At 34.8% G+C, this 11,564-nt stretch overlaps 1 protein-coding gene across 4 annotated transcripts in view; it reads left to right on the plus strand.

The window, feature by feature from the left end:
* Positions 1 to 11,349, plus strand: part of CUL2 (cullin 2) — a 102,439-nt gene extending 91,090 nt beyond the window's left edge. For all 4 annotated transcript variants that reach the window (XM_027594885.2, XM_027594887.1, XM_027594884.1 and 1 more), the window contains 4 exons: positions 6,015 to 6,217; positions 8,352 to 8,453; positions 9,619 to 9,735; positions 10,771 to 11,349. In XM_027594885.2, coding sequence (XP_027450686.1) covers positions 6,015 to 6,217; positions 8,352 to 8,453; positions 9,619 to 9,735; positions 10,771 to 10,902 — 554 coding nt within the window. In that variant the 3' untranslated portion in view covers positions 10,903 to 11,349. The remainder of the gene's footprint in view (positions 1 to 6,014; positions 6,218 to 8,351; positions 8,454 to 9,618; positions 9,736 to 10,770) is intronic.
* Positions 11,350 to 11,564: the final 215 nt, after the last annotated feature.

Raw genomic sequence — 11,564 nt, forward strand, 5'->3', positions numbered from 1 at the left:
CAGGAAGCCTGACGCAGGGCTCAATCCCAGGACCCTGGGATCATGACCCAAGCTGAAGGCAGACGCTTAACCAACTGAGCCACCCAGGTGCCCCAAGTGCAGCACTTTTTTAATAGTGCTTTATAAATTTATTCTGCTTATATTATTACTGCTTATTAAGAAAGTTTCTGAATTTTATAATAGTTTATTACATTTCTGTAACACACCAGTTTATCTAGACATTAGAAATTTTATCTAGAAACCAAGACTTGACAGGTCAGATACACCTAAAAAACTGTTTTCTCTAAATATGTCAGAAATCCTCAGAAATTTCTTTAACCATTATAGCATCATAAGGATATTTAACCATTTGATTTTTATTTGTGGTACTGTAGTGAACTGCAGTAATAAATGCTTTTTCCAAAATGTTGCAATTAATTTCCAGTAGTTTCAGTTTTAGAAAAGTTTAGTCAGAATCCAGTCCTTTGCTTCTTTTTGGAACAGTGGGGTCCACTTATTTGATAGTAGGATTAATACCTGAATGATTGTAGACTGTGCAGTTGCTCTGAGTTGCCTGAAGATGTTAGCCAAAGCAAACACTCAAATTCTCTCTACTTTCATTAAAGCTATGCTTTGAAAGTACATTGAATCAACTTTCCTTTTGTATAAGGAAAGGGTATATATCTCCTAGGAATGGCATGAGAATATTTGATCAGTCAGGTGCCATAACCTTTGTTAGGAAATTCTTTCACTCACATAAGAGAAATTTCATTAAGAGAAACTTCATCTAAGTAATTTCTTTTAAGTGCCATTTATTTGACCACTTTATATTTGTAATATAATGTCTCATTATGTTAGTACATATTAGTATATAATTGGTACATGTAATATATACTTATACAAGTTTATCTTTATTAAATTGGGCATTTACATTTTTTTCAGCAGTTTGTGAAATAAAGAGATATGATATTCTTAATAAGTGGTCAGTTTGTACTTGGCCTTTAGTTTTACATGTTATGAATTTTTTCTATTTTCATTTAGTAAATATAATTGGTTTTAAGGGGAAAAAATTGCTCAACCAGTGTTTTATTTTTATTTATTTATTTATTTTTAAAGATTTATTTATTAGAGCAAGAGAGAGTGCACAAGTGGGAGGGGCAGAGGGAGAGAGAATCTCAAGCAGACTCCCCGCGAGCAGGGAGCCCGACACAGGGCTCGATCTCACAACCCTGAGGTCATGATCTGATCCAAAACCAAGAGTTGGACACTTAACTGACTGCACCACCCAAGTGCCCCACTCAACCAGTGTTCTAGATAACTAAAAGAATTTCTAATATATCTTAATGTACTTGAATTTAATTTAGTTTTACTTACCCTGAATGTCTTGTGGAGTTTACTCTCTTTGTTTTTCTAATTACCTCAGCAATAATCAGCCTGTCTCCTAAAGTATTTTAATGAGGGGCTCACTTTTTTGGTGTTCAGCAACTAATTGTATATAGAAATAAAGAAAAAACTATATACATAGTTTTTGCCATTGGAATTTGACCTGAAAAGTGTTATCAGTAACACCTTAAATAGGAAGGAGATCAACATTCTTTTCCTGTTTTTGAACTGTACTAAATTCCCAAGCTGGTCCATAATAACCAGATTTTTGGAGCTCATTTGTTCTTTTTTTTGGTCTGTCTTTAGTGTTGTGTACATGTGTCTTAATTAAAGCCAAAGAGCTTATTCCTTTGGAAAAGAGATGTTAGCCTTGTAAATTCATTTCTTGTTTTGAATCACTGAAAGCACTGAAAATACCTGAGATCTATCAGTGAAGCCATTGGCTAAGGTTTTATTTTGGTTTTGTTTCTCATTAACAAAAAGTTCTCAAACACCATCCACCTTTAAGATGCTTGTTCTGGTGTCCCCACATTTGTCATGAGGCTCCAGGGCTCCTTTAAAACATTGGCTCTGGTTCTGGACTGATCACTCAGAGTTCTGTTTCTCGAGAACCCCTGTCGTTCATATTTACACATGTAATCAGAATTACTCTTTCCTAGTCCATTTCCACATTTCCAGGTATTTTTTGTATTGTAATCCAAGAGTCTTTACAAATGGTTGGAGATGGGGTATCAAGTGGTATTTGGAGGAAGTTAGAATCAGAACATGTAGGGTTATTAGCCTATTACGTCTGTAACCTTGAGCAAATTACTTAACTTCTCTGAGCCCATTTTTTCATCTTTATCTTTGTAAAATTCATTTATCAATTCAGAGAATCATCTTCTTTGTTCCTAGTACTGCTGTATGTTAAGTACAGATAAAATACAGAGGCCCAGCCCTCAAAAAACTCACATCTAATGGGAGGACAGACAAGTAGATAATTATGATAAATGTTTTGACTGTTGTAATAGAGAGACAAGCCCAGGGTATTAGTTTCCCTTGGATTGGTGGTAGCAGACAGCCACTGGTAAAGGAAAGCTTCTGAGTAAATAACATCTAAACTTGATTTTCAAGTGTGAATAGGACTTAGCCAAGATAGGCAAAGAAGGATGTTGAGAGCATATTACCAACAGAGGTGAGAATTTTAAGAAGTAAGCAACTATGCTAGGAGATGTGACAGAGCTACTGAATGAGAGAACGATGAAAATTCCATTGGATTTATGACTAGGATATTGGATAGAATTATTCTGAGAGAAAAACTGGATGAAGAAATAAATACGGAACCCAGAAATTTACACTGTCTGGATATAAATAAGTTTTATTTATGGCACATCAAGATTTTGTAGGAATCCTGTCAGCTGCTGAGAGAGAAGTTGAGAAATGAATTCAAGGAAGGTAACACTTCCTTGGTTAATACATAAATATGTAGATAATATATAAATAATACATATAATTAGATTGCACTAGCAATTAGTGAACTGTGTCCTATAAGTGTTATTTGCCAAAATGAAAGTCACACCATATTGTTGCGCATACCTTAAAAGGTTCTATTCTATCCTTGACTGAATTCTTTTCATTATTGATTTCAAGTACTTTAACAGCTAAAATTGTGAGGGCTTTTTACATTATCTAATGTCCAGTCCATATGTAGATTTCCCTGACTGTCCCCAGAGAGACTTTATTGCCTGTTTTTAATGTAATCAGAGGTCACTAATTGCGCCTGGTTATATTGTTTTCCCGCTTCTTTTCCCTACCACTTCTTTCCTAACCCCTTTTAGCCCTCTTGACATACTTTTTTAAAAAGACCAGACAGTGTTTGGATTTGTCACATTATTTACTTGTGATGTATTTTATTTGTTTTCTATTGCCTGTACTTCTCTAAATTAGTATTTCTAAATTAGGTCCAAAAGTTTGATTCTATTCAAATTACATATTGTCAGCAAGAATACTTTTTATTTATTTTTTTTTTAATTTTTTTTTTTAAAGATTTTATTTATTTGAGAGAGAGAGAATGAGAGATAGAGAGCACAAGAGGGAAGAGGGTCAGAGGGAGAAGCAGACTCCCTGCCGAGCAGGGAGCCTGATGTGGGACTTGATCCCGGGACTCCAGGATGACCCAAGTCGAAGGCAGTCGCTTAACCATCTGAGCCACCCAGGCGCCCAGCAAGAATACTTTTTAAATGGCAGTCCTGTATACTTCGTAATGCATTACATCTGAAGGCATGTAATGTCAGATTGTCCACTATTAGAGAACTAAAGTTGGTAAGGTGGTGACCACCAGATCTCTTCATTGTAAAAATACTCTTTTCCCCTTTTCAATGAACAGTTGATCCAAGGGGTGATACCGAGGTCCCATATGAATACCCTTTTTCAGGAACAACCTTACCTAATGGCTTTGGCACCCACTGATGATCATGGCCTGAATCAGTTATTCCATTACTGGCTGCAAATTGGTGATACTATATCATTCATTTGGCATTTAGTAACTGACATTCTTCTGTAAAGAAAGGCTTTCCCTTAGAGACTAAGGAGCTGTCGGTAATAGGAGAGTAATTTGGGTGAAACTATTGTGAGTTCTGCCTACTCATTACTTCCTGTAGTTGTAAATATCTCTTCAGTTATGTTTGGTGTATTTTTTGAAGTAAGTGTGTATCAGAATGCTTTATTCTAGTTTGGAGTTTCATCGAGTTTGCTAACCTATTCTGCAGGTTAAATGACCTGTTTTGTCATTTTCCTTTTCTGTTTGCATGGCAGTAATTAAGTGAATCATCAAATTAGAGATGTCCTTCCCTGCCCCACATGTGCCCTCTACCCTTATCCCAGTCTGTTCAACTGTGAGCTAATAGAATGGTGCTGAAAGGGGGGCAAGAGGCCCAGATACCCCTAATGCCAACAATTAAAAAATAGAAGGGGCGGGGAAAGGGCCTTAATATGGTACTAACTAGTTTTCCTGGTGTTGCAGAATGAACTTAATAACTAAATGACACTTTGACCCTTTACTGGCATTGTCTCCTAATGCTTCTTGGGTTCTGGTGGTGATGAAAGACTATTTGGTGTGGCAAGAAGCTCATTCTGGGTCCCAACCCATGACAGTATATTATAGCACTGGATCTGATATATACATCACTGGATGTGTGGCCTGATGGTCCTACTTCATCATCTACTTGCTTGACGCATTGTTTCATACTTGTTTCTGACATATGATTAAATAGTCCTTGCACAAATGATACAATTTATGTGATATTTTGCTTTTCACCACATTTCCCAAACTTAAATGTTGAGATGAGAGTCCTTAAAGTATTCTTTGTACTGTTGGCAGGATACTCCTGATGTTAACTTTTTACTTAAACTCTTTGTGCGAATTGATTATTCTAATTAATATATTAAACCTCCTTTCATGAAGATTCAGAGACAAATTTTTTCTTAAGGTGTTTCCAAATAATTATCTGAGTAACTTGTTTCTGAAATGGATTGAGGCAGAATGAAAATTAGAATAGGCATCTCTCTGATAATAAGTTAGTTGGAGAATTGACTTCATATCCTTTAAAATTTTTTAATTATATATGTATAAATCAAAGCACAAAATCTTCATCAGAGTTACTAATTACCACTAATAGGGAGAAAGAATGTAGCCTCTAGGGTAAGTTCATGTGAAATACAGCTTCCTTGAGTTAAAATGTAGAGCTCTAAAACCAGATCTTGTAGTGGTTTATTTTATAATCTGTTAACAATCAAATAATTCAGGGTGTGTGTGTATGAGAGACACAGATAAAGAAATACCGTCACTAAACCACGGCTTTATGCTTTAGGAAACAGTTTGTTGACTTGCATTAGCTTTTTATTTTACATGTTATATAGTGCATACATGTTTGTCATACTGTTTGTTACAAACTTTTCAGTGTGCTCTCTCCTTGGGATGTTGCAGAACCATAGTGTGCCTAAACCTGCTGTATCATTTATAGCTTTCAGGGTAGTATAGAATCTATAACTTTTTTATTCTATCAATTATTTCAGCAAAATAATGAATCTGTCTTTTTTGTCTCTCCTTCCATTTGTTTGCCCCTAGGAAGTTACTTGGAAGAATAATGTTTGTATATGAGACAAAATAGCATTGTTAAATTTTAGCAGAAACTGTGGGTTAGACAGAGCCATTGGAGAAGCATCTCCTGTATACTTGTAGACCTCCCTGAGTGCTTGAACGTTGCCAGATGGAGACAGCACATGAGGCGGTTATTTGTCACAAGCTGTCATTCTCTCCCTTTGTCTGTCTATCTGTCCATTTCTCCTCCTACCCTCACCTCCTCATAACTGCTTTTTCTTGCCCAAGTCATAGCTTTTCTAGTAACATTTAAAGACATTGTTACTTACTGGTAGAGGTATGATCATTTAATTGTGATTTATACTGCATACTCAAAACTAATAGCTCTCCCTCCAGCCCCCCAAACAAACAAACTGATTACACTGCTAGCAAGAATGGCTTCATAGCAATTTAATAAATCCTTGGTTCATTCTCCCAGGAGAAAGTAGCTGAAATAAACAATTATTACTCAAGTAATTTTGAAATGTTTCTTTGAATGATCAGTTTATTATCAACAATTTTGTTTTAATTGTAGGTGAAGTTAAAATGAACTATTTGGGCAAACCATATGTAGCCATGGTTACCACATACCAAATGGCAGTTCTTCTTGCCTTTAACAACAGTGAAACCGTCAGCTATAAAGAGCTTCAGGACAGCACTCAGATGAATGAAAAGGAACTGACAAAAACAATCAAATCATTACTTGATGTGAAAATGATTAACCATGATTCAGAAAAGGTATGGGGTAGTATTTCAAGGAATTTAAGCATTATAAATATATCTTTTTCATGAGATGTTTGGAGTTTTTTAAAGTAAGATAGTAATTGGTAATGTCCTTTGTATTTTGGAAGGCACTTGAGTCAGCTAACAATGCTGCAGGCTCCTTACAACTATGAGCTTCTGGAATCACAGAGAAGTTGGTGCCTATGTGCCCTTCATAGTTTGATTTCATTTGTCCCATACTGTGACAGTGTACTGAAAATTGTGAAAGAATTGCTATCAGGTGGATTCTGGTTATTTGAGGTTAAGAACTGTAGCGTATTTTTTTTCATGTGTTTAATTGATATTTATTTAATTACATGGTTCTGTAATAGGAAATGACCACCTATTGATATTATTTGTATGCATATTTGGCTTGTGTGACCATCCTAAATGCTCTCAGTCTCCTGGCCCTTCATTCCAGGACTCAACTAATAACCACCATATGGTTGTACTATCTGTCACAAGAATAGCAAGCCAGTAATATACTTCTTTTCATTTTAGATTTTTTTTCCTAGTAACAAATTTTTGTTATTATTACAGTATATCTTGGATATTTAAGTGGTTCAAAAGCAATAGATGTGAGTTAAATCTAATTCATATTGTGCCTATAAGAAAAAATTCTTGTAAATGAGGTATAATTTTTATTTTGGTGAAGTTAATAACCTACTATTTCTGTCATCAATTCATTTAATTGATGTTTGAGAGGCGGGAGGGCAGAGGGAGAAGAGAATCCTAAGCAGACTCCCGACTGAGTGCAAAGCCCAACATGGGGCTCAATCTCATGACTCTGAGATCATGACCTAAGCTGAAACCAAGAGTCAGATGCTTAATTGTGCCATCCAGACACCCCTAATTGATGATATTTTTTAGCTTGTAATTGAATAGCTTTAAATGGCATATATTCTGAAATTCAAATGAAGCTTTTCTTAATACTGAGAAATAATTGATTTTTCTGACTTCAGCATCCTAACAAAATACTAAATTCTTAATATTAAGATTTTAATTAAGTCAATTAATTAATTGTAAGTTAAGCATGAATTTTTTAAAACCTAAAGTTTAAGTTTAAATTTGCAGGCTAAATTTTAAGGGCTTAAGAAGTTGTATAGTTTTCTAAAATGTATTACTTTTGCTGCCCAGGAATGTACAAAAATATAGTTTGCTTGTTTGCACGTTAAATTTTAATTATGAATCTGACATTCCTTAGCAGAACTTCTTAGCTTAGTATTGAGAATGAGTTCATTTGCCAAGTGCTTTTTGATCCTGCTGATGAGAAAACTCACTGTATGCTCAGAGTGGCTTTTTAAAGCCTGATAGAGAAGTTATGAATATAAAAATTGGCTTAACTTAACACTTGAGAAAAGGCCACTTGCTTCAGGTAGACTGAATTAAAACATGAGTTCAAGGGTAAACTTCATCAGAACCACACGAGGGTCATGTGTGCCGCTGGAAACTACTTGCTTCTGTCATCCAGTTATTTATAATCTGTATTTTGTTACTGCAACACTGTTTTTTAAACAATTTTTTTAAAGATTTTATTTATTTATTTGACATAGACAGCGAGAGAGGGAACACAAGTAGGGGGAGTGGGAGAGGGAGAAGCAGGCTTCCCGCTGAGCAGGGAGCCCGATGCAGGGCTCCATCCCAGGACCCTGGGATCAAGACCTGAGCCGAAGGCAGACGCTTAACAACTGAGCCACCCAGGCGTTCCATGTTACTGCAACACTTTAAAAGACATTTGGTTGCTCACTTTTTCAAAATGGGGTGATAGAAAAACTCTGAGCCTAGTAGTTCATAAGAATTAAAATGTTAAATTCTGTTTAAGCCAATGAGCTTTTGACTGTTTATCCAGTGGTTAATAATAGTTGGGCCACGAGATAGCTTATTTCTAAATCTAAACAGATTAAAATTCAAGTGTAAAATTAGAAAAGAATTGTTTTTTGCTTCTTTCTTTCTTTGACAGAAGACAGGTACTTTTCTCTTAAATAATCTTTATAATGTAAAATGATGAGAATTTAAGCCTTCTTTGGTCATTTAATTTCATGGCATATTATTTGCACAACTCCAATGATTTTACTTTTTATAAGTATAAATGAATTATTTTTAATTGTAGGAAGACATTGATGCAGAATCTTCATTTTCATTAAATATGAACTTTAGCAGTAAAAGAACAAAATTTAAAATTACTACATCAATGCAGAAAGACACACCACAGGTAAGTGATTTTTAATGTCATTTCTTTTGGAAATATTTAAGCATTGAACTTGACAAGTGGTAACTGAGATAATGCAAAACTTTGCACATCGAAATTGATAATGTGGTACATTTTTTTCTGGTTTATTCTCTGAATTTATGAATCTTGCAAACAAAACTGCTGCCAGTATTTTAGATTGTAAAAATAGTAATATAATGGGTATCTAAGGAAAAAGGTGTTGCAGTATAGTCATACTTACTTTTAGACTATATTAAAATGTGGAGCATTGCTTGCATTCTTCACAAAAATTCCTACCTTGAATAGTAATATAATCTCTCACATTTTTCATTTGTAAAATAAGGGAAAGCTTTATAACATTTTATTCAAAGAAAAGTTGTTAGAAATATTTCTCAAAATTTCATGTGCAAATGAACCACTTGGGATCTTGTTGATACTCACAGTGTAATCTAATAGGTCTGGAGTGAGGTTCAGACTACCAGATGAGCTGGTTTGCAAGGTGAACATCTACTGTTGATTCTTTTAACTCACTAATGCTTATTGCTTTGTTATGGGATAGCCTGGTAATGTCTCTTAAGTTTCTTGATTACCTTATATGTGCCACCCTATCCTTGGGCATGGGGCAGAATGCAAAGTTATATAAAATGTTAGGCCCTCTCCAGGAATTACTCCCCCATGGGGAGACTGATGGTTAGTTAATTGCTAATTAAATTTAAACCCTAAAATGTTTGCGATCCCATTTTTCTCTGGAGTAATGAATAATAATTTGTAATATTTGGATTATAGTTTATCTTTTATTTTTTGAAAGATATTTATTTATTTGAGGGGAAGAGGGGCAGAGGGAGAGCGAGAGAGAATCTCAAGCAGAAGTCTTGAAAATCACTGCTCTGTGTCATTTAAGTTCTACTTTATTGCCTGTTTACATTAAATACATTTTACAATAGTGTTAATTTTTTTAATAACCTTCCAACTTTAACCCAAGAAATTATAAATAATTGACTGTAGGTATTCGTTTGGTAATGGTTATGTGATACTGGGCACATGATAACTGTGTAATTTGATGCTCGGTATTGATTGGAAATTTATGTAAACTCACTGATAAAATCAGTTATGAAAGGTTCAGTGACTTAATGTCTCATTTAATTTTTTTCCTCCCCCTGTGAAACAGGAAATGGAGCAGACGAGAAGTGCTGTAGATGAGGACCGGAAAATGTATCTCCAGGCTGCTATAGTTCGTATCATGAAAGCACGAAAAGTACTTCGTCATAATGCCCTTATTCAAGAGGTAAAAGGAGGAGAAGCCCTCAAGGTTTTTTGTGGTAACGGGTATTATCAATGAATGGATTAGGAATGTTTCTTTGTCAAAATGATACATAAATTATAGGATTCCCAGATAGCGTATAGAAATGCCTCATTACTTAATGAAAACAGTTACTCACTTATAATTTCAGTATTAAATTCAGGTTTGCTTTGGCTTAGATTTAGAGGTCTAAAGTTCACCAATATTTTGAGCCTTCTGTCCAGTTATTGAAGGAAATCGATGATTTCAAATAGTCATTCCATAAATATATGAGTGTCTACATGTGATAGAGTGCTGTGATAGTCATTAGGGATGTGATGCAGAGCAACCCAAGATGTGGTTCCTGCCCTTTCAGAGTTCACCTTCTAATAGGGAAGAAATACATTATTGAAATAGTATGCAAGCAAAATATAAAATTACATTAACATGCAGTGGAAAAGAGCTACAGTAGTATGAGAATGTACACAAAAGTACTGACTTAGGGGATGTTGGGGAAAGCTTTCTTGAGAAGGCGTTAGTTCAGCTAGGACTTGGAAGGTGAGTGAAGTTTAAATAGAAGCTGGGGAGTGTGGATGCGTATTTAGATAGATGAATTAATTTATAGTTTAATTTAGTTATTTATGAATATTATTGGATTTTGCTGTATCTGTGTTCTGTTTTGTAATTCCTTCACAACAGAAACATTAGGCCTTTTCCTTATTTTGCATTAAATTTTTTTTGTCATCACCATTGATCTAATTGTTTCCTCTCTCCTTGTGCACTGACATCTGAGCTTAAAAAATTTAATAATGTTCATGGCATTCACTTGCTTGATGTATCACATCCATCCATTTAGAATGATTTTAGTCATTTTAATTAATACGATTTTGTAACTACTTTAAGTATGTTTTTCCCATATGGATTAGGTCTGTTTGATGGAACCTCAGTACATTTGAGGCACTTCACAGCTGATTGGTTAAAAGTAATTATTTATAGCTGACTGATTAGCAGTAGTTTGACATCCATGTCTCTCTCACACAGGTGATTAGCCAGTCAAGAGCTAGGTTTAATCCTAGTATCAGCATGATTAAGAAGTGTATTGAAGTTCTCATAGACAAACAGTACATCGAACGCAGCCAAGCGTCAGCAGATGAATACAGTTACGTAGCGTGATGTCGCTCTCCTCTAGTGTGGGTGTGAGAAGATCATTGCCATCACCATTTGGTGTGTTCCTGTGGGAAAAAGCAGGCCTGTGCCTCCATAATTTGGTCATTTGGCAGCCCCTGTTTTTCTGCTGTTTACAACATCACCAGTGCCACGTCATGAGCGTCAGAGAAAATGCCTAGAGATATTTCAAGCTCATGTCATTATGACATTTCTTAAAACTTTATTAAAAGAATGAGTGAAGTATTGCTGAAATGTGGAAATTTGGTTGGGTACCATGCTTTTTCTCCCTTCACGTTTGCAGTTGATGTGTTTTTTTTTTTTTTTAATGTATCTTAAAGGACATAAAATAAAAAACTTAAATATTGTAATATGACAGATAACCTAATAATTGTATCTACATTAAAATGACAAACATGATAATGCTGCTTGTCAAATAAAAAAAATAAAGAAATAGAATGCCTTTTTTTATGTGGATGGAGTATCACACATAATAGTATATATATAAATGTTCATGAGTCATCAAAGCAGCTAATGCAGCTTTAGTTGCATTTTTATCCAAATGGTTTAATTCACTTTTACTCCTACTTAAGTCCTACGTGAAAAATGTCTAGATTATTGTTCTTGAATGCATAATAATGCATTCAACATAAAGAATGTTTTATTTTTAT

Source organism: Zalophus californianus, chromosome 9 (assembly GCF_009762305.2).
Source record: "Zalophus californianus isolate mZalCal1 chromosome 9, mZalCal1.pri.v2, whole genome shotgun sequence".
Lineage (NCBI taxonomy): Eukaryota > Metazoa > Chordata > Mammalia > Carnivora > Otariidae > Zalophus > Zalophus californianus.